Source organism: Grammomys surdaster, unplaced genomic scaffold, assembly GCF_004785775.1.
Source record: "Grammomys surdaster isolate TR1022 unplaced genomic scaffold, NIH_TR_1.0 197, whole genome shotgun sequence".
Lineage (NCBI taxonomy): Eukaryota > Metazoa > Chordata > Mammalia > Rodentia > Muridae > Grammomys > Grammomys surdaster.
In genome coordinates, this window is record NW_021604642.1 from 2,988,787 (window position 1) to 3,013,163 (window position 24,377).

The 24,377-nt window shown below is 39.5% G+C and overlaps 1 protein-coding gene across 1 annotated transcript in view; it reads right to left on the reverse strand.

The window, feature by feature from the left end:
* Nucleotides 1–10,451: 10,451 nt before the first annotated feature.
* Ar (androgen receptor) overlaps nt 10,452–24,377 on the reverse strand; it is a 163,869-nt gene continuing 149,943 nt past the window's right edge. The window contains exons 4-8 of the mRNA XM_028770032.1: nt 23,010–23,297; nt 16,948–17,092; nt 13,234–13,364; nt 12,202–12,359; nt 10,452–11,475 (exon numbers count right to left, since the gene is read on the reverse strand). Coding sequence (XP_028625865.1) covers nt 11,320–11,475; nt 12,202–12,359; nt 13,234–13,364; nt 16,948–17,092; nt 23,010–23,297 — 878 coding nt within the window. The 3' untranslated portion in view covers nt 10,452–11,319. The remainder of the gene's footprint in view (nt 11,476–12,201; nt 12,360–13,233; nt 13,365–16,947; nt 17,093–23,009; nt 23,298–24,377) is intronic.

Sequence of the window (24,377 nt, forward strand, 5' to 3'; positions counted from 1 at the left end):
CCAGATATAGCTGACACTCTCAAAGTAGTTGAGTAAGAAGGTAATTCCATTATGATATAGATGTCTTCCCTCCTGTTGTATAGTGCTGTTGCACTTTTTGGAGTTCTTTGAGTCTCTTTGTAAAGCAATTGAACAAAGAATCCAACCAATCTTTTAAGAAGGATACAGGGATCAAGATAATAGGCTTTGGCAATTCACTTTCCTGAGTTTGAGGTTAGGTTGTATTGTTTAGAAGTAATCTTAGCCTATGATAGAAAACATCTTTGATTACTTATGTGTATAAGGAGGGTAACACTACTTGATGTATAAGGATGGCAAGAGGATTACATGACATATGTAGTGTAGAGAGCTTTACAACATACATAGTGGAAGGAACGTAGCAGTAATACTTCCAGATATTTTATTATTATTGCTGTTTTGTTATTATTTTTTTCAGTTCTATTCTTCAGTCAATCTATGCTTCACAATCTATAAGATTGTTGTACAATTTTAGCTTGACTTCTATCAGGTTAAAGCTTCATTGAAAATTCTTAGTTATTTCAAATGGTGTCCTGAATTCAGTTATAAATTATAGCAAGACAATTATTGATATTTTAAATATTGAACTTTATAGATAACTTTCTTTAAAAATATGACAATAAGCCTAGACTATTCTTCTCAAGGCTATTGGTCTCATTTGTGTTCATATTTAAGTTTTTAAACAGGAGAGAGGGGGGAGGAAGAAGCTTGGTGAGGGATGTGTCACATACACATCTGGCACCCAAGAATGGGTAATCTATAGATGAAATACTAATTCTTAAAAATGAAGATATTCATGATGAATGCTACCCTATATTTAGGTCTATATTGATTCTCTGTTCCTGATGGCTCACTTTTTACCTAGCTGCCTTCCTCTCTTGGGAAGTTCTAGCTGATTATTCAAGGACACAGTTATTACCACATCTAGAATGTTGAAAAGATGTTTCTTTAGAATTCTCTGATTTCCTGTTTAGATGAGGAAATGAACTCTCCCAATCAACTGGGTACCAGTTTAGCTGACTTCCCACTGACTTTACTACTTATGAAGTTGAAGTTACTATCCTGTTCTCTAGGGATTTCTTCTTTAGTCTTTGGTAGCCTAGTGTCAACATCACACTAGGAAGACCATGGCATGTACAGATAGTGTAGCAGGAAACACAAACTATCATCACAGAGATACTTCAATATGGGCATTTTAATACTTACATTATTAATTAAAGATATTAGTCTTTGTTAAATTGGTATAATGTGAGAATGATGATACTGGAAATCAGGAGATGTAGGATTTTTGGTTTAGACTTAAGGATGTCAATCTGTAGCAACCTTTGGACAAATCACATTCATAGTCCTTAGATTGCCTTTCTGCAAATTGGTTGATTGGTGACCTCCCTGCATCCTTAGGATGATATGATGTTTAGATTAGGTCGATTATCTGACAGTGCTCTGGGAACTAAAATGCTAGCAAGTACTGAGAATCCTTGTTACTAATGAAATGAAAGCCACACTCTTTTATGAGGCCTTTTTCTATGTCTGTGTGATTCTTTTCTGTACTTTTATCACTTACAGTCATTTTCTTATTCAGGTTTGACCTATAATCTCAACTCAAGTACTTCTTGTTTCTCTTACAAGCTTGCCAACTCTCACCTTAGGAAAGATCCCTTTTCTCCACTCCCACACTCATCTTCATCTAATTTGAGTTGTGGCCTTGATTTCTTTGGGAAGTCTTCTTTGAACTTACCTCTAGACTGGGCACACATTGTTCCTCCATGTCAAATACAGTACCCAGTGATTTTCTTGCCGTAGTAACCCATTAGATGATACTGCAATAATGTGTATTTTTGTTTGTCTCTCTCAATAGACCAAGATCTTCATGAGAATAGAACCAAGACTTTCTTGTTCTTGGGAACAAAACAAAATGGTTGTGCAAATAAAAGTTTCTTAACAACTGAAAGTCAATGGCTAAGGGGAACATTGGATAATGTGCTTGTGAAGGTTCCTGCAGTATTTGTATTCAATAAGAGTCTCTTCCATAGTTAGTCAAACACTGAAATGATCCATCCTTGGCACATCAAAAGGGTTTCATACTTTGGGTATGTATGTGATTGCTAACTTATCAGTTATGTATGCTGTCACAGAGTCTATCTCTTCTGATGGCCTGTTTTTCTGGCTTGAGTTTTGAGGCAATGCCATGGGGGAAGATATGAAGGAGTGTTCACATAGTCTGGTTTAAATTAGCTTGTTCTTCATGGAACCTTACCGGTTAGCAGTTAGATCAACTCACTGAAATGAATTTTTTTTCAGTTAAGCCACTGAGGAAAGATGAGAAGTTATGGGCTAAAGTGTGGGAGGATGATTTGGATACTTAAGCCATCTATATCTGCCTGTTATCTCAGAGAACCATTCTCATACCCATGTCCCTCTCATTTGCTCTTACAATCCCTGTAAGAGCTTATCAAATGTCTCCTCTTTTTAATCTCTGTTCTTTACAGTAGTCATGAAAAAAGACACCTGGAGAGGATAGAAGGCAAAATACGTTCATTAATTGGGGTAGAGGGCCTTGGTCTGCATATGTAAGAGCCATATATTAAGAAGTTGAGTGTTTCACTTTTCAGGCTTTGAATAAGCATGTAGGGGCATGGTAAATGTTCTTGGATGCCTCACCACTTTGAAATACTTCCCACATATGGAGTATAAATTGGGTTCTAAGGATGGCCTGTCTTTACAGGACATAGACCATAATATAATTAACTATTTTGGCTCAGATTTCCTATGTAGAGTAAAAATTTAGAGTATACCATGCCTAAGAATCCTTCTAGCTGTAAAGTTAGTAATTCTAATCTAAATGTTAACTTTATTTATTTTGGAGAAGTATGTGGGAAGACTGTGGGATCGGTCTTATAGATTATAATTCCAGACTGGTCCAATCTAGGGCACATAATAGACCATCAACTTGCTGAAACCATGGTGCATAACTAAGGCTTATTTACCTGCTACTTATCTCTGTCGTGTATTTGATAATTTCTATGATAAATACATTATTTCACTTTTGTGTCCTTTCCCATCCATACAGAGGTCAATAGTATTTGTTGTTATTTGACATTTCCTCCTACCATTTGTTCTCTGAATATTTGTTAAGTACAAACAATGGATATACTATTTCCAAGCCTGTGTTCCAGGGATAATGAAAATCCTTTTCCTTTTCATCTTTAGTTATCAATAGGAAAAGCATTTTCCTATTTATGTTTGTAATCACTATAGGTTTTGGGCTAGAAAAGACTTTCTATCCCATGTAGGTCAAAATGCCTTCTAACAGACATTCACTTTACCGATAGATCAATTTAGGTCCAGAGAAAGGTGGAGAATTTATTGTTGTGATACATGAAATGAATAGGCCTGGATTATATCTATATATTCATTACATGACCATTAGCGAGTCATGTACAGGAGTTCTATCTGCAGGCTCTTTCAAGCCTATTAGGCTCCTTGTCTTGGAACTTGGTGTTGCTACTTCTGGAAAAATCTGTGGTAACTGCGAAGCAGCTTGCCAGGAACTGAGTGGTAAATAAAATCAAGCAGTGCAGAGCTGTTATAGAGGTCAGTCGTTGTGGATAGAAGTGAGAGCAGTCTAAGTAATGGTCATCAGTGGCCTATTTTGGAGACAAGCTCAGTCTCATGTAGCCTACAAACATATACACATTCCTCTTATTCACTGTAGGTACACAAATACATATCCTAAGAATAATTGGTATTTCTCTCTTCTTGTTCTTACAGTGGTATCAGGAAACACTGGAGAAATCCATGTACTTTGAGGTGGAAAATGTTAAAAAAAAAAAAAAGGCTCAATGTGGGATCTCTATCAGGGGTTCTGGAATTTTAATAGGGAGCAGAGCCAGAACAAATAGCCCACCAGCTGTGTGACACATGTTTTCATCGAATCCCCAACCCAAACCAGAATGGAGGCCTTGTAACAACTGCTTGTTACACATGAGGATATGAAGCATAGAGAACATTCTTTTTGGTGCTGAAGGCACCTATAGTTCCTCATTGAGGGATCAATAACAGCTCAAAAATCAACAATTCCATTTAGGATCCCACATATGTTAGCAGTGGGATGCAACAGGAAGTGATCTTACTTGAACTGAAGAACTCCAAAAGAGGTCCATCTCAGCTTATACCTGAGTGGTTGAAGACACTATGGCCCACAAAACAAGTGAGGTTGACAATGTGCTCTCCCTTTGTCTGTGGCTTGGTTCAAACCGAATAACAATACACTATACTCTTATAGGAAGCAGCACATGAGTGTGGGTAGCTGAGCTTCGTGCAGATTTCCCCTATCTAACAAGCTTGGGGCTTCTCACAAAAGGTTGTGATGAGCTGTTGGTGTTCATCTGTGCTTTCTGACACAGATGCGCTGTTATTTTGGTGGTCTCGAGTCAACCTATGTTAAGGTTAAGACAGGGCAAATTTATAACCACTGGCTAAGAGTTTTAAAAATATATGAAAATCAAAGTAGCATAAAAGGCCACTGGGCATGATACCAATTCTTGACTCCAATAAAGACAGCCAATAAAAAGAGCTAATGAAAAGAACTCTGATGACATTCATCTGAAATTTTAGATTGTTTTATGTTTTAACAAATTAACAATGGTGATAAGAGGACATTAGCAGCTTTTCTCGGGGCTCTTTGTTAACAATAACTTGAGCCTGCAGTCACAACAGGGGCCGTGGCCAAGTTTTAGCTGGCAGACCAACAAGCCAATATTTTATACAATGGATGACATTTCTAAAACCAGACGCAGAGACAAACCAAGAGTCACACATGTATTCCAACAAACAAGTTTCTGCCATTTTTAATTGTATTTAGAGCAACAAAAGATTCCAAGATTACAAAAAGAGAACAGAACACTAGCGCTTGGGGCTGGTCCTGCTGCCCAGTGGAGGCCAAGTGCTGCTCTGAGAACTGAAGCCCCATCAAAAGAAGTTTCAAGCAAAATAAATGGGTTTCTTTTGAAAAAATAATTGAATAATGCTTTCTCTTTGCTCTCTCCACATCCAGATTTAATTCTTATCTTTCTTTACATTGTCTATCCCCTCCTACTGCCAAATTAATCTCCAGGGCAGTGTAAGCATGTCATCTGCCAGGTATTCCCTAATCAATGTCCAGTCTATCTGTCTAGAGGAAAGCAGGGGTGTGTGTCAAAGAGTAGTGGAGGACCATCTCTCTTTTTTTCTTTAACCTGGGGGATTCCATTAGTGGCTGCTTTCAGTGATGGAAGTGGTTTATAGGACACCCCATAGGCAATTACCTGCAGGATAGTTAGCACCAGGTGCTAAGGCCATAAGATACTGTAAACCTGGTCAATCTGTTCTATAGAATACAATGACTCAAACTCTGAGGCAGCAGACAGACAGGGTGCCTGCACAGAAGCAGCAGCATTTCAGAACTGTTTTTCCTTTAGGTAATGGATATGTGTGTGCTTCAGTTGTTGTTGGCCAATAGTATCTGCAGCTAAATAATAGTCTTACTGGGTAGCTCACATGGAAACTGTTCCATGTTACCAGTGCTGCCCATTTCACAGCTTCTTATTTCATTCCATGAAAGGCCAAGGGACAAAAGGAACTAGGAAACAAAGTAGAACCTTGTTATACTCAACCAGGATTGGAAACTAATTAATACACATTACCTGCTTCCTGGACAGATTAAATTGGGTAATATTAAAACTGAGTCAAAGGCTGTTTATTTTTTTTCTTTAAAACACCACCTGCCAAATTCAATTAGCCACTTTTTTTTGAGGGGTAAGAGAACTCCCAGTGATTTGTTACCTTGATTGAAATTTCAGAAAAATATTGACAAATGTGGATTTTTCTGGATGGGCTCTGGGCAACAGACCCCAGGGTCAAACTTTTAATTGAAGAAAAAAAAATCCCTCTACTCATGAGTAGCAAAGGACCTGTACCTACAGAGATACGACTTCTAACACACTAACAAATTTTTAACAGAGAAAAATACATTATCAATTGTCAAAATCTTTACAGAACATATCCAAAACCAGAATTAGAGCACACGGACACCCAGTAGCAAGAGCACCTCAATCGCAGGGGAAAGAATTGATGTGACAGAAGGAGCGTTTGCTCCAGGTTCCCAAGATCAGGCAACTGCCCTTCTCTAACAAGAATGGTGAAAATCAAGGAAATAACCTTCCTTTTTCCAATGCCTCAGATTCCATGAAGAGGCTGCTGGCCAGTCCTTTGGGTGGGTACCTGGCCCCACATCTGGATTTCTCCCTATTACAATTCCAAGGTAATTTCAATGAAATTTCACCACCCTTTCCACATTCATCTGTCTTAAGCTAGTAAAGTGCAATACATCATGTACCCTACCCTTTCCTCTTCCACCCCTTTGCAAGGTTTCAACACCAGGCCCAAGAAGGGAAGAGATCTCAGTTATCTGATCAATCCAGGTGTCTTATCCATTCTGAGAGAGCATCCAAAAATGTAACTGCAACCTCTCTTACAAATACATGGCATCAGATATGACCTGGAACCAAATATAAAGGTGCAGAGAAAGGTAAAGCTATCAGAACACATTACATCTATATATATAATTCAGTTTTGAAACATGGATACAAGTACTCATTTACAATATATTTCAACTTTCTGCCTTAAACTGCAGAGAACTTTTTGTGCTGTCTAAACTGGGCAGAAATGAGGGTTTCTGCCTGCCCTCCTTCTAGTGCAAAAATCTAATCCTTTAAATGTACCCCTTCTCATCAAGGGCTTCACATCTTCAAATAAGCTAACATGGGCACTAGTAAACACAGTGGCCAAGACCAGCTCCATTTCCAACCATGCAAAGATGGAGCTTCAAGAATTTGCTCTGTAACTACTTAAAAAAAGGAAAGCTAGTTCTGCTTATAAAATCAGTTAGTGAAGGACACTATAATCCCATTTCCCCCCCCCCGAATTATTCTCAACACTTCTAAATATGTATATTGTGAGACGACCCCTCCCCACAAAGTCTTCTAAGTCAGTCATCAGAAAAGTCCTTCAGTCTGTCTTTGGATAGTTTACCAAAGAGGCACTAATGCTTGCTCCTTCCCTGCCTTTAAATTTTGGTATCTTAGCAGATACAATATAATCTTTGGTTACATAATGCAATACTTTCATCTCCTTTTCTACTTAAAAATAGGCCTTCAAAGATTTTCAAAGAGATAAGTGGTTAGAACAAACCTGTTTGCAAAGGCGGCCAAGAGAGAAACTTCTTAGTCCAAAAAGTTTCACATGCTAAATGGCTTCTTTTGACTTTCGGTTTGTGATTTAATCTAGTAGGTCAGCATTCGTGGTTCATAAGCATAAGAATCTTGCCTTTGGCCCAATGACCTCTTACCCAGGCAATTAGTGGAGGAGATTTATAATTAGTCTCTTGTATTTGGAGGACCATGCTAGGGCCATGCAGGGATAGCAAGTCAGTTGTCTTCAGAAAACCTTCTGAAGTATGGTGCTGGCATAAGTCTTAGGGAGGTATTAGCGTGGCTTGGGCCTTTGTGCCTTGCCAAATTTAAGGGAAAGAAGGTGGCAAGGCCATATGTACTGAATGAAACAGTTAGAAGCTACTTAAAGCTTAAAGTCAGGTCATTTGTGGAGTATCAGGTTATTATGTGGATGGTTGACATACTTTTTTTCTTAAAGTGTGTTGAATATATCTTGTTATATATACCTATATGTATTTAGAAATAGAATGTGGACAGAGAAGGATGTTAGCAGAAGCGCATTTCTCAACCTGGACAATTAACGTTAGCAACTACCCAAAGGACAGAGTGAAGCTTTTTTTTTTAACCTCTTTTTTTTTCTTTTTTTCTAGTGCCAGTGAACATACATAAAAATATACATATTACTGATTTTCTGTTTTCCAAAGATATATGACAGAATCCTTCAAAAAAATCCCTTTCTCAAAGTAAGGTAATTTAAAAAAATAATGAACTTTCCAAGAACGATAATATTGCCTGTGGCTTAGAAAATCTATGGAACAAAGAAGCCAACTCCCATGTCAGCTCAGAGTCCACACATGGTGAGCTGCCTGGTGAATGAGAGTGGAAAGCACTACACGACTCTTCTTTAATCACAGAGTTCGTGACTTTGGCAGCCTTCTGCTGTCCAGCCCAGTTGGACCTTCTCCATGGTGCTCCTCTTTTTCTTGTCCTCATATTCCATTCCCATTAAGCACTGCAAACCTCTTTGGAGATGATCACCATGACTTGTCCAGTAAGTGATCCTCATCTTCTGTCTTAACCAAATGAACGGAGAAATGGCCAATCGTTCACAGGTGAGCATAGTGTACCAGCAACATCCACTCTGCTGAGTAGAGAGTGCTTACTCTGCCAATCATATTAGCTGGAACATTGATGGCCAAAGAAAGCAAAACAAAATAAAATAGAAAAGAAACACAAAATCCAAAAAGCAAAAACCAATCTCTTCTTTGCTTGTGTGGGAGAACACAGCCAAGCTACAGCTTCCATTGCTCACTCAAGCCCTACCGCAGAAGCAGTAGGCATAAAGCCGCGTGTATGCTGCTTTTCTCTAATATTGTCACTTGGAAACTTGGAGTTTAGTTGGTGTTACATTAATTGCACTGCTGTTTCACTGATTTTTGGCTTTTGCAAGTAAAAAACATATATATTCATAAAGACAAGAGTCATGATTTGGAACTCCATAAGATGAAAAGCTTCCTAGAGAAATGGAACGAAGAGTCCCTAGTATTTACAAAGACAAATATTAGAATGTTATAATAAAATCCATGTACCACAGAAGACAAAAATTGCTTCAGAATAGATGTAAAGGAACTGTTAAAATGTAACCTAGTTTAACTAAAAAAAGTAATGATATTTTTTTCTGCTTAAGGTACAGCTAAGAGAGATCCTGTACATAAGCCAGATGGTGTCATCACAAAGCAAATCAGAAACTGTCCTATTTTTAAAAAATGTAACCTGTCAGCTTCAGTTTTTGTCCAGCAGGGTTGGATTAGCATATCACCCATCTTATATTCTCCCTCCCTTGTTAAAGAAGTTGTTTTGCAAGTTTGTTTTTGCTATTAATATCAACAAAGAAATCAGGGAAAAAAACCTGTCACTCAGAAACCACCTTTTCAATGAACATAGTATACCAACCAAAATGGTTGGCTTGGCAGCTGGCCCCTGATTTCTTAAGCTCTGCAGGGAAGTGAAGAGCTGAGTGAGGAGGAATGATACAAATGCAAGAGTAGGTGGACATTCCTCCTGCACTCAAGGTTGAGGGACAGAGTCCACAGTAAAGAAGGCTGCCAACAGACTACATGAAGCCAGTGACCCAGGGCATGCCCTGAGTTTATGGGTGCAGTCTATTTGTAGCTACACTGGCCAGGTCTGTCCAACGGGAGTCACGGTTCTATAGAATGTCTCACTGGTCCTGCACCCTCTGACTGAGAGGTGACAACTATTGTGGAGATTCTGAGTAACTTTGGCCAAAGTCAGCTCAGCAATTGCAATAGAGGAGGATGAGCAAACTGGTGCCCATCTAGCCAGATGGTGTTCATCTGACTTTAGACTTTGCTTCTGAAGACTTCAGTAGTCTGTATTTTCTTCTGGCCTTCATTCTTCTTTCCATCATTTCTGCCAGTGGGTATGCTGGATGGAAAGGAAAAAATCCTATGCTTTCTGGTTCTAGTGTCTTCGTTTTCCCCAGCTGGGTAACTTAGTTTTCTCCTCCACTGTGGTTTGGGTAGCCCCCTTAGTTGTTATGAGGAGGAAATTGACATTTCTCCACTTGATAGGAATATATTGTCTCTGAAGGACAAGGGCAAGATGCCCAGTTTGTCTGGTCCCTTTGATGCTTTCTTTCCAAATTGTCTAAGGGCTCCAGAAGTTGACTGTTGATGAAAGACATTGAGTGAGATGTCTTTTACACTATTGACATCTAAACATAGATGCTGTGGCTGCTGGTCTGCTAGCCTTTGTGGTGGTGGTGAGAGGGAGATCTTAGCAGTGTCTACAAACAGGTCCAAAGAAGTGTACAAGCTTTACCACCTTGGCTTAAATGCTTTATAGTGAAGTTCAGGGCCACTGAACACTGAAGACTTGTGCAGGGAGAATGTGGCTGGACGGAGTCTGTAGGTCCTTTAAAAGTAGAGGAAAAGATGATTGCACTATAGGATCAACTAGTCACTATCTTTAAAGAGAGAATGGCTAAGCCATCACTTCCTTTTCCTCTGACTCCAGCCACAAAGCTCCACTATGGCTCACACATGGAAATATGAACATAAATCTGAATGGAGCCTTCCAAAGAGTCAGATCTTTCCTCTTTCTTCTCACTGACATAACTTCAGTGAAAGTGGCCAAGTTTTGGCTAAAGAGAACATTTAGTACAAGCTCTGAGAAAAGCTATTGAAAGTCAATTGAGGGTGGAAGCAGAGGTTAAGAGAGAAAAGGATTGGAATGAGGAGGCATTCACATGCAGACAAGTTTTCAAACAAGAAGCACATTTCAGTACAATGAACTGCACTGCAACTGAGCACTGTAGGACTTAGGGACAAGGTTGTGGGGAGGTAATGGTTATCCATCTGCCCTCCTTGTCCTCTTTCTCTCTACCCTATCAGTAAGCTTTGGAGTCATCCTGCTCTTTAATGGCAATAGCCATTAGCAACAACTGAAGTTTCCCACAGAGAGACAGGATGAACAAAAACAGTGACTCCTCATGGATTTATGGTTTTTTTTTTGGTTTGTTTGTTTTACTTTCTTCTAGTCACTGATGGCTTCTTTGGAAATCCTATATGCTTATTTGTATACCATGAAGAAACAAACCTAGAATGTTTTGTTTGTTGGTTTTGTTTTTTGTTTTTTTTTTCTTTTTATTATCTCTGTTTGTTTCTTCCCCAGATACTTATAGCTCTCTAAATTTGCCATGGCATAAGGTGAGTAAACATTTGCTTGGTTGGCACACAGCACAGTGCTATAAACAAGCACAATTGACACTGGGCCACAAGAGGATCATCACAGATTCAATGAAATACAACAGAAGTCAAAACACAAGCAGAAGCCACAATGTGCAGCAGATTCAAAATGTGCCATGGGAGGGTGAAAGAGGGGTAGAAGAAAAGGAAAGAAGGAAAAGCCCAGGAAATAGAAATGAGGAACATGTTCATGACAGACTGTATATCAGTAGAGGAATTTCCCCCAAGGCACTGCAGAGAAGTAGTGCAGAGTTATATAACAGGCAGAAGACATGTGAAAGGGGAACAAGGTGGGTTTGGGTATTAGGGTTTCCAAATCTTCACTGTGTGTGGAAATAGATGGGCTTGACTTTCCCAGAAAGGATCTTGGGCACTTGCACAGAGATGATCTCTGCCATCATTTCAGGAAAGTCCACGCTCACCATATGGGACTTGATTAGCAGGTCAAAAGTGAACTGATGCAGCTCTCTTGCAATCTGTAGGGAGAGTAAAAGACAGAGAAAACTTGGTTTAATAAAAACATGGCTCCTGCCCAGGTCTTCTCCCACTTCTGAATTCTAGTACCCTTTGAATTTTCCCCTTTGCTTATCCTTGATCCTGCCCAGTGTGTGTGTGTGTGTGTGTGTGTGTGTGTGTGTGTGTGTGTGTGTGTATCTATTCATTTGTGTGTTTGATAAATGATTCTCATGGTGGCACTGTGGACTCCTAGAGATCATTTACAGCATTTCAAGTCCTCTGATTTAAGACTTAGTGTTGCTGTTTTCTTCTCTCCATTGTACACACACACTCTCTTTCTACCTCCCTCCTTCCTATTCTCCCTTTCTCCCTTCTACACACACACACACACACACACACACACACACACACACACACACACACACACGTATATGACTCAAGAAAAAAAGGAAGGAAAAATATCTACCCCTGTTTTGCCTGTGTGGGGAACTCATCTGCTTTAAGCTTCTTCCCTGCAACCCAGCTTCTCTGTACTCAACTCCTCCACCCCTTTCACAACATCCAGCTGGGACACTGTGACCTGTGATCCTTTCTTCTCCATTGCATTTTCTTCTTGGACCATACTCAAAGCCAGAGGCAAATGGAAGCACCTCCTAACAGGTGGTGCCAGACCCTACAGGAGCTTATTATCACTGGGCTCTATCAAGCTGCTCTCCCTGATAAAGCACCCTCTGTAGTTTGCTTACAGGCTGCACAGAATCCAGGAGCTTGGTGAGCTGGTAGAAGCGCCTTGAGCAGGATGTGGGATTTTTTCTTTTGCATGCAATGATGCGATCGAGTTCCTTGATGTAGTTCATTCGAAGTTCATCAAAGAATTTCTGATTTTTCAGCCCATCCACTGGAACTGATGTGGGATGAAGAAAGAATGGGGAGGGGCAGCATGCCCACGAAGGAACATTAGACAAAGCACCAAGTTTTCTGACCACAAACTTGATCCCCCATCCCCACACAGAGGGAGCCATTTATTGGGCTTTCTCTCAGTTGAAGTCTGTATGCCTGGGGCCTTCAGAGTAAAGGATTTTCTATTCCTAACATGGTGGGAGTTAGGGAAAATAGACTAAACATTTTTTTTTACTAGTTTTTCCATGTACCCATTTCTCAGATCCCAAACAACTTTTTTTTTATCCATCCAACTATGATTTAGACACTCAAAAAACCTGGCTTATCAAATACCAAATGCCTTCATTCTCCCCATTAAACTCTGCTTAGAGGAAATATCAAAAAACAAAACAAAACAAAACAAACAAAACAAAACAAAACAAAGCAAAACAAAAAACTTCCTTGACTACCAAGCAAGCCCTGTCTTAGATTCTTACCTCAGCCTTTTTTGGTTGCTAGAAGAGGAAATGTACTCTGGGAGGTGATCCCTCCTGTTGTACTCCTCTGCAAGGAATGCAAGGTGGCTCGTGCCTATTTCTATAGTAAAGGCTGCAGGATATTTTAGAGGTCTCCTCTAACCTCCTTAAAAGGCTTCATGTCAGTGAAGAATGAGAATGGAAAAACTGGTAGAGGCTGAATTCTACCAATGAAACCATTCTCTACATGTAAAATTGGTCTTTGTAAGGAGAAAGGATGCTCAGGGAACATGGAAGGTGAAGGGAGGGAGAGAGAAGGGGAATGCTCAGAAGCTGTGCTCTCCCTAACATTTTAATGAGAAATGGAGGGCCCCTAGAGTTTCTGTGCTACCAGTGGCTTCCTGTATAGTCACAGGCACTTACTAATGCTGAAGAGTAGCAGTGCTTTCATGCACAGGAACTCCTGGGGGGTTATCTGGAGCCATCCAAACTCTTGAGAGAGGTGCCTCATCCTCACACACTGACTGTACATCCGTGACTTGTGCATGCGGTACCTAAGCAAGAGACACACAGATGAAAAGGAAAAATGAGGGAGAGGCTTCCCACCAGCCCACACGAAATGATTCCTGTTGTGCCTCCCACCCTAGATTCTCCAAGAAAAAAAAATCTGGCTATTTGTCTTGGTCAGACTACAGTGACAAGGAACTATGCTGTTCCCCCTATGCCCAAAACTTCTGATAGCCTGATACAGACTCATCTTCCCTAGTCAGGATATGGTTTAGCACATGGAATTTCCAGGTCTTTATTTCCTTTCTGTTTCCTGAGTCAGGGACAGGAAAGCAGGAGCAAATGAACACAATGGGGCAGGCACATGGTCTCCCTGACTACGGTGCTAAGATCACAGCTAAGGCCAGAGCCAGAAGCATCCACCTAGGTGGCTCATTTCAGGATTTCTCAGAGAGACAACTCAGGCAAGCTGCTCTTCCATGTAAGAATATCAGGATTTGCAACTAGCCACAGGTGTTTATCTTGTCAACACCCTTGCCTGCCATTTCCTGTAAGAGAAACATAATCATTTCTTTAAAAACACCTAGAAATACATATAAACTGCTCATTGCCCTTTACACAATGAGTTCCAGTGCTTCTAAATGTGCTAGGGGTGTTTTGCAATGTCTATTCTTGATGTCCTCTGCAGAGGGGAGCCCACTCCCTCATAGACTGACTGTTCCTTACCACAGTTTGGGAGTTGTTAACATCTGTGAGCTGCTTTCTTATAGTGACTTGTGAACAGATTATCACATTATCACCTATAAATTATATGGAGAAGTGGCCAAGACTCGGACAGCTTCAGGGTGGAGGCAACCTCTCTGTTCCATGTCTGGCTATGGCAAGCCTCTAAAAAAAGACAACTAATAGGCCTTTAAGTTCAGAACTCTGTGTGTGTGCATGTGCATTCGTGCATGTGTGAGTGCATGAGAAAGAGAGAGAGAGAGAGAGAGAGAGAGAGAGAGAGAGAGAGAGAGGTGAATTCATTTGTAGCATATGAAGAAAGGAAAAGGAATTTGACACCAGCTTAAGTGTCTAAGTGATGAGGACAAAGACTTCCCAGATGGACTATAAAGGCCATGTTTTGATATTCTGCAACCTATCTCATAGAGACCTTGGCTGCCCTGGAGAAGGAGAGAAGGTAGCAGGTGGTGAATTATTCAATCCAGGCTGAAATCCAACTGGACAAGGGAAGTGTTTAGATGGTATCACAAGTCAATTGAGCAGAACAATGCTGCTCTAAACTCTTTTACCCTAGAGGAAATTTGAGTAAGTTCTGCTGCCCCTGGAGCCTGGCTTTGCTTCTGTCTCCATTGTATTTGCACGCCTCTGTTGATGTCAACACTGCAGTGTTTGAAATCATGGTCCTGGCATAAAAGATTCCTAGAATATTGCTGCAGGCCCCTGAGACGGAAAAGAATAGGGAATGGATAGGAGAGAAGAGGAATAAGCAATGAATGGAATTCAAAGAGGAAATAAACAGGAAGCAGGGAGAAAGAACTGGGAGAGAATTAAAGGAAGGAAAGGGGATGGAAAGTAGGGTAAAAATAATGTGTAGGATTGGGATTCACCAAGAGAGCAGAAGGAGGCATTGATAGAAGAGTAGATGAAAGGGAAAATGAAGATTGGAAAACACTGAACATAGTGCCTGGCACATGGTAAGTGCTTAGTTAATGATGTGTAAGGAAGGTGCTGCTATGTTATTTATTGTTACAGCATTCTATGATGAGAACTATATGACTCAGAGAACTGCAGCAATTTCCCCATGTTTACAGAATTGGAATTTAAGCCCATTATCCTTGCAACAAAGGATTTCCACAAAGAGGGAAAGAATGAAGAGAACTTTACTGAGAATAGTGCTTTGGTATTGCACAGAGTAGCACATGGGTTTTCTGAATATTAAGTCCCCATCTCTGTCTCTTTGGGCCTCATTTGACAGCAATTAATGATTCTCTACTGGAGAGTACAGCATTTCCAATGGACAGTAGAAATGTAGTAGGGGAATTTTTCTGTCAAAACGACTGAAATCTTATTTAATCAAGCAGGTAAAAGGAATACTAAGTGCAAAACTGCATGACATGTTGCACAGTGAAAACATCATTCCAAAATGTCAACAGTTACATATGTTGAGAAATACAGGCCTAGATATTTGTAGGGACTCTAAGGGCTGTAATGCGATGGGTTCCTACAAATGGAATGGAGCCTTGTTTCACAACCTTTGTGGATTGATAGATCTAAGCCTGATGCCCTCAGAAGCTCTATGGCATCTTCTCATGAGATGAACAAGACCTAATTACAAAGCTGAGGAGGAGTACTATAGGCATATGTGGAGGGAGAGGGAAATAGATATTTAGAAATTGATCATGGTAAATAACTCCAAAGGTTTCAGGGTTTTGCAGAAGGTGGAGCTAGTGCTTGAAGAGTTAATTCAATGCAGAATAGCAGGGTCTTGGGGAAGACAATGAACAGCTATGAAGCTTTACAAAGTCTAGCCCAGAAGATGGCATCATAGGTAACTCTTGGAAGGTCTGGAAACCAAAATCCTAGTGGCTATTCTTAGCTTCTGACTACCAGGGCTGGCTAGGTTGAAAGAGAGCAGTTGGGGACACTTACTCTGCCTTTCATGGCACTGCTATGCTTTAAAGGAACCACAGGCCTGTGGATTTTATTTAAAGGCCCGAAGGGGGAGGAAGCATAATTCCTATCCTTGCTGAAACGATTCCCTGTAATGAACCAAGCTCAAGGTTCTTGGGACAGTTATTCTGGTCAGCTCCTTTCACAGTGCTACTGGAAAATCTGAAAACACTAACAGGGAAAGGGGAAAGGGAATGAGAACGAAATCCCTAGTCTGTCCCCTTACCTTGCCTTTTTGTCCTCTCCCTCCCCTCTCCCACTCTTTCCTTTCATTTTTTCCTTTCTGTTTCTTCCTTATTCAGTGAAAGAAGATGTTACTCTGTAACCAAGGCTGGTGACTGGCTTTGAATGTCCTATAAATGTAAATTTAACCTTGAGTTCCTGATTTTCCTGCCTCTGTCGTTTGAATGCTGGGATTCTTCGAGTCACCATTCTTAGACCAAAATGATTCTTTTAAGTCTTCATTTTAAAAATATTTTCTCTATCATAGGCCAGGAAGACCACATCTATCAATTACCATTTAAAATAATTGTTGCTCTATGAGAAAATTTCAGGAAGCTGAAAGTCAGAGACATTAAGGGGTCTTGTCTAGAGATTAAGACATGGATAATAGCTGAACTAAGACATGAGGAGAGAATATGATTCCAAAATCTGAGACCTTGGACAAATTCATGAAAGATAAATATAGCAGGTAGGAAGACAAATATAAATTAAATCTCTTAAGAAAAAAAAATGTCAGGGCCAATGCCAGTTTAATTTTGATACATATAAACTCCCACATCCTAAAAAATATGACTATCTATGAAAACAGATCAGATTATCATGAGAACTTAGTGAGGCAGGTTTTAGAAAGTGCAGAGCATAGTCTGGCATGAAAGTAATTGTTCAACAAATAGTGACTGACCAAAGTCCCCAGTGATAGCAAAGGGACCAAAGCCTGATCACAAGAGTACTTACTCATTGAAAACCAGGTCAGGTGCAAAGTAGAGCATCCTGGAGTTGACATTAGTGAAGGACCGCCAACCCATGGCAAATACCATCAGTCCCATCCAGGAATACTGAATGACTGCCATCTGGTCATCCACATGCAAATTGCGAAAGCCTGTAGTAGAAGGAGCAGAAGTAAAGTCAGATTGCCATTGGTGAGCTCCATTATGTCTGAGCCTCTGCTGGGCTGAAAATTTGGCCCTCATATAGCCAGCCAGGAGCCTTAATGAACATCTGATAGCTTTTTAGGGAAGGGTGGTGAAGAAGAAGAGTCTGTATGGTAGGGCCACATTCATTCTCTTTCACTGAGCTCTTTAATGAGATCATGATGATATCAGAAAGGATGCTGATGCTTGGAAGAGTCACAATCTAACACTACTTATAGCAAGATGACTCTTTTCTGAGCCCCTACTTCTATTATTAATTTCATCTTCACAAGTGTAGGACCTTGTAAGGGTATCCTGATTCATGGCTGGGCATGGGCCTAGACCCGGAGACTCCAAGGGAAAAATGGCAGGCGTTCGACCACGTCCCCAGAACCCAGAGTCCTGAAATGCAGTCTAGTCTCCATAGATCTACATTGTTCAGTCATGTAGGCCATTACAGCCCCTCCCAAAGTGTACAGGTAGAGGGTGTGACTAGAGGCCTCAGGCCCTAGGGATTTACATACTAATGAAGGGCAGAGGGAAGAGCAAATTAAGGATTCTTCCCCAGATCCTCCTCCCTTCTCCCTCCCTATTTAACTCAGTACTGCCCTGAGTTTCGGGGGTGGGGGGTTACATCCAGATCCATCCACCATCTGCCATGAAACTAAGCCTTTCTGGAACCAAGGACTTCCTCATGTCATTGGGGTCTGCTGTTGCCAAAGCCTCCAGCCTTTGGAACCCTAGACCTTCTTGTGTATGTGGGACCCTCCAGCGTGGAAAGCCTCCAAGACTCCACCACAACTGTGGCTTATTTTACCCACACACAAGGAATAAAATAGGTGCATTTATTATCTCCACTCTGTGCATCAGTGAAAATGAGTTACAGAGAAGCCTAGAAATATGTTCAAGGTAATATGGCTGTATCTAGCCAACTGATTTCCTAAGCCCACATTCTTGATCATTACACCTTTGGCAAGATTCACTTTAATTGCCAGTTCTTGTATGTGGACAGTTCTTCTCACCTTTACAAAGCTATCTTCTAGTTGTAATCTGATGTCAACCATGCCACAACCCTGGGAGATGGATAAGCTTACATATCTGCAAATTATGGGAGGTGGTTAACAGGCATTGCTTTCTCTACACCCCCCCTTTAGGCTTTTTTTCCTCCATGAGTCTTGTACCTCATGCTTTATTGAATTTCTTTAATTAATTTTTTAAATAGGAAAAAAATCCTATTTACCTCTGTCTCTCCTAATTTTATATTCTTCTGCTACCCATAAGCTGCTATTTTTATACAGAACCAGCCTCTGTATGACCTAACTGACTAGGTTAATTTCTTGTCACTTGCTTTCTGATAATTTAGGTCCCAGCCCTTCTTTAAAACTTACAATTTGTCGAATGCCTCATGCTTTTCCATGCCTCTGCTTGGGCAGATCCTTTGCTTAAGATGTAACATTCACTTATGTTTCAACTTGTTTTCCAAAACTACCTCCTCTGTGAAGCATTTTCTATATTCGAGACCATGGTCCCATCATGATTCTTTACTTTTTCAAGGAACCTGGAGTAGCTTTAGCAGATTAAAGAACTCTGTTCAAAATATTATGATTTAGAAATGGACACATCTCTCTCCTCTACAAGACTTTGAGCTTAGCTTCCTATCTATCTTTGCCCATAATACATATCATAGCCCAGGTATTTGACTGGGCACTTGAAACACATTAGACACATAACTATGGGGCCTCAATACTTTTCATTCAATTTTTTTTAGAATGGGAATTTGATTCCTTCCAAATAGCTTCCCTTAAGTTCAGGAAGAAGCCTTCAAATGTTGCATTTGTAATAACACATAAGTAGAATATACATAACCAAGTTTTCCTAGAACTTTCCTATTCTTTGCCTAGTTAAAAAGTTTGAAGCATTACCCCACAGCTCATCCCTATTAGTATCTCCTTTATTTTTCTCATACAAATTCGGAATTATCATTAAGAATATTAGAGCAAACATCTGTGAATTTACCTCATTTGGTACTCATGACTCTAGGTCATACAGAGGCTTTTTCTTTATAAAAATAACAATATGCCATTTATTTTATCAACATGGAACCTGAAGATTGGGACAGTTATGTGACTTGCCCAAGGTCATGCAGTCATGGCTAAACTTGAACTAGAATCCATGTGTTTTAGTTTTCACCTCCATTCCTTAATCATCTCCTGATGGTCACAGCTCAGAGATTATGTGAGTCATCTGCCTTTTCTTATCTATGAGCTCAAATGTGAGGTCTTCACTATCAGAATGCTTTCTGCCTACTCACCTACACATTCACTCCCTTCCATTTTCATTTTATATTAGATCTCAAGTCTCCCAGTCATAAGCTCTTCTAGAGTCCCACATAGCACCATAATCCTAGTTCCCAGGCCTATTCATCTCTATTCAGTGTATTGACAAATGAAGAGACTGGCTGAAGACTCAAACTTTAGAGAATTTCTCTCCTGAAAACCTTCTATGGTATAGAATCCCTGTGTTGGACTCCTCCTAAGACAAGAGGCCAGGCTTAATGAGGAAATATCTAAAGTTCACGTGGTGAAAGAGTCCTGGGAATTTGAACCGTGAGCATCTGTGCTGTGATATAGTAGACAGGAAAAAAACTGGTTGATAAGCTTTGATCTTCTGGTAAAATGTGTATATGGAGGACAAGGTATTAAACTGTGCAGTTATCAAAGAAATTCTCTGTACAGATGCTTCCCCCACTCTCCAACACCAGAGAACTAACCAAAAGGTAAAAAGGGGACCTTTCCATTAGGCAGTAATACTAATAGTACTAAGAGCTGCTTAACACTCAGACACAATATTTGTGCACACACCAATAATGTAAAATACTTGTTTCCTGATATAGGTCCATTCTGTTTATAATACATGACAGTTCTTCTAATGCATAGCCTTTGAAGTAGCCTGCTCAGACTGCATGGCTAATAAGGGAAGACAGGGGACTTAGACTGTTCTAGTGAAATACAAAGGAATTATGCTCAGGTTTTGAGATACAACCAACAAGGAATAGATTATGTTTCTTTGTTTTCTCATTAGAATCCAATCAACATTATTACTAGCTATCATCTACACCACTGGAAGTATATAGCTTCATGTCTGGGACAGTATGTGAAAAACAAGGCCTGAAAATTTCTCTTGCATTAGTGCAATGACCAGCCAACATCTTAAAGAAGACAGCTCAAACCTGAGGTCAATATATGAGCTGTATGAAAGGATGGTGGCAATTCAAATTGAGCTTAATGAAAGCTATAGCTTTAGCATCCAATCATGATAATTATAAGCTATCATCTAGAGAGCAGCTACTGTGTTTTTCCTCCTGTACTAGGTATTCTTTATACATGAACTCTGTGCTGATGATAGTTCACAAAGTGGTCTACCATCTCTAAAAAGAGATGAGGAAAGAGCTGCACAAAGTCATATGTATATATATTCAAGGTTATATATCAATTCGTAGCTAAGATTACAATTCAGATCCATCTGATGACAAATATACTGTGCATATACAATCGATTCAAATGTCTCTTATTTTTAATTAGAATTATTAATGTGCCAGGAACCTTATGAGAAAATTTCCAGATATTATCACCACCAAAGAAAATGTACAACAAAATTCATTTGACTAGGTTGTTGCATAGGACAGAAACTCAAATGTTGAATGTGCAAATTACTTGAACTAGTAGGTGATTATGGACAATTTGAATAGGCATTCTTATGAATGCAGTAATCAGCTTCCTTTAGGAGCTATTCTTCTAAATGATTCAGTGTCAGAGGTCATTTATTCTGGAAAGGCAGTCACTAAACTGATTTTGGCTTGCAGATTTGTTAGTGTGAGGAAAAGGTTTCCCATGCTGAAGGTTGAGACATTGACAGCCAGTATTTCCAGGTAAAAGAGATTCTACCATGGTCATCTGTGCTAGGTTATTTCTAAGACCACTTAATTAGAAATCAAATGAGGTGAGTGTAAGTTATGGTTCCATTGTTAAGTAACTAATGCAGTAAGTTAGTAACTTCTTTGAGCTATGGTGTGTGAAATAGCAATGACGATCAGTTTTGAGACTCATATATATGGAGAGGTTGTGAATCCTATAAAATGAAACATGTTAAATATTTGGAAACTGAGACTGTCCATTAAAAATGGCATCAAGACATCCAGCTGGATAAATGATAATAATGCCTCTTTTTTTGTTTGCATTCTTGCTCCTCGTGTGAACTCAGTTTTGGCACAGTGTATATCCAGCCACAGTCCTTGGGCTTCCTGCCCAGTAATCTTATTGGCTACTTAAGTGCAATTTTCCAACATGAGAAAGTAGTAGGAAAGTTCTAGAAGCTGGGACTGGGGCCTTGTGAGTGAGAAATACAAAATGAGTTCTTGACAATCAAAATGCAATGTTTTCAAAAGTAGAATGACCATTATATGATTCAGGTGGTCTTCTAGGAGGTTTTGCCCCTCACTGTAAAGCCAAGAATGACAGAAATGGAGGGCCATTACACACAATTGCTAGAGTTCATAAGTTGGGAGTGATTTGGAATTAGAAGGACCTGGGCTCAAGTTGTGTTTGTTTATTTCATATGTGTCTACTGTGTGTGTGTCTGCCTGTCTGTCTCACTGCATGCATTTTTGTCTTTGACTTAAGATCATCATTCCTCTTGTCAGAATTTAATTATATGTAAAATAGAAGAAGAGGCTCTTACTTCATAGGAATTCTTATGATAGTCCAATCAGAAAACTGCTCCCCCACCCCACTACAAATTTCTGTCTGAATAGGAGTTTTCATTAAAGCATGGGTTAATCTTTGACTTGACACAAGGAGACTTGGTGGTTGATATTTCAAAAGAATCTTTGGATCATATAATCTCAGGATTGGGAGAATCTTTAAAGAATATATGCTTCACTGCCTTTCAAAATGAGTTCCCAAGAGCCACAAGATTGTATGACAGTGACTAGTAGCTTATAGCTTAATTGGGGGTAGAGCTGAGGGAGATGAGATGGTTAAGTATTGAAGGTTAGGCAAAGATTCTACTTTGAAACCAATGGAGTTACTTGAATCTGTGTACAACTTTTAAAAGAATAAATAATTCTTTTGCTAAAGGAATGTTTGTGAATCTATTAGATAAAAGATATCTAAAGCTTTCCTAGTTGATTATTGGTAAATTAGAAGAATTGTTTAAATTACAGATGGCCTAGGAAGGAAGTTACTTCACATTCATTACTGGAGGTATCCCAAGAGAATTAAGATAATCACTTGGTAATACTTACTATGATATTACCTTTCTTCCCACTATGATTTCTAAAGTACTGTAAAAGAATATTAAGGTATCCTTGAAGTAGAGTTTAAAAATCATCAAGTTACCTCAAAATACTCTTAATATATACAAATAAAGAAACAGTCCCAGAAAGGTAAAGGATCAAAAATGGGTTTTGAGCAGAGCTAAGATTAGAACCAAGTATTCTGACTTCCAATTTTCTTTCTACCATATCATATAAAAATTCCTGTGGGATAGCTCAGGCTAAATACTACCTCTGGTGTTAACTTCCATGTTTACACATAGAAGAACATCTTGAGGCTTATGTAGCTGTAAATATAAGATATGTGATTTGGGCTTAAATGACAAATTATGATTATTGTGTGTATCAGTGGAGTCATGACTAGTATGGTGTTTTTTCTTGTGTTTTCTGAAACTCAATTCCCTCAGTGTTTACAGTGAGAATTTTTTTATATGAAAATCACTTCTCCACAGTGTGGCATTGAGAACTGCATGAAGTAACACGTACCTGGCCCAAAGAACTATTCAATAATTATGATATCCCATATCCCACATCCTCATTCTCCTTTTCCTTACCAGGCAAGGCCTTGGCCCACTTGACCACATGTACAAGCTGCCTCTCACCAAGCTCGTTGAGACTAGATAACAAGGCAGCAAAGGAATCAGGCTGGTTGTTGTCATGGCCTGCACACACTACTCCTGGCTCAATGGCTTCCAGGACATTAAGAAAGATAGGCTGACATTCAAAGCCTTCAATGTGTGACACAGTCATCTTCTGGGATGGGTCCTCAGTGGGGCTGCTAGCAGTGGAATTTTCTCCTTCCTCCTGTAGTTTTAGATTTCCAAGCTTCTTCAGTTTACGAGCTATTGAGAAGTAAAAGAAACTTGAATTTATTATCAGTGGCCAAAAATACACATAATACTTACCCTGTTAAGAAAAGTGACTGAGCTAAAATAATAATAATGATAATAATAATAATAATAATGTTAATAATAATAATATCTTCTTTCTGGTCATAGAGCCCAAGCGTCTTAGAAACAAGTGTTTATTAGCATTGGTTGTATGAGAGAGCTATCATCTCCAATCCCTGCTAAACCCCAAACTTTAATATGTTGCTTTCACCTTTGATCGTTGCTCCAGACCACTCTAGTATATCTTTGAACCAGCTCTGCCTGAATGCAGGCTTCAGAATTTATATCTGGGACATTCATTCAATTGACAGAAACATTCATGATTGCTTTCTTTATTCATCTATCAACCACATTTCTATTGGTAAATATTTGTTATTAGGTAACATAAAGAACATAGGCCATGTTCCAGTTTTTTAGAAGAGAAATAACTGGTAATTCTGGAAAGTGCCAGAATAGTAAAAACTAAAAAAGAGGCATCGTGAAGAGGGGGAAAATCTTTCTGTATGGTGAGGTTAGGAAATACTTCACCTCAAAGGTGACATTTGACCTAGAGCTTAAACACTGATAAGAATTTCACCAGGTAGAAGTGGGTAGAAAGGGCATTAAGAAATAGGAACAACCAGAAGTCAATGTGCCTATAGTTTACATTGCATATATGTTAAAATGACTATCTATGATGCTATAAACAAAGTGTGGCCTGGTTTGTAATGTATCTTATGTACTATAATAAGAAGTTCAGGCTTTTTCTTATAGGCAATAAGCAAATAGTGAGCGTTGTAAACAAGACAACGATGTAATTGTGTCTATATATGAGATGTCCTGACTTCTCGGTTATAGGCAAATATGGAATGTTTTAAACAAGAGAGTCATGCAAATGCATCTCTGTTAGAAAAAAGACCTGTTGAATGAAGAGCTAGACGTATTACATGGGTGCTAAAGGGATACCAAAAAGTAAACCAGCTTGGAAGGTAGGTCCCTTTCCACACATTCTTTTCAGCACTGAGAATTGAATATAATCCAAACTTAGTAAAT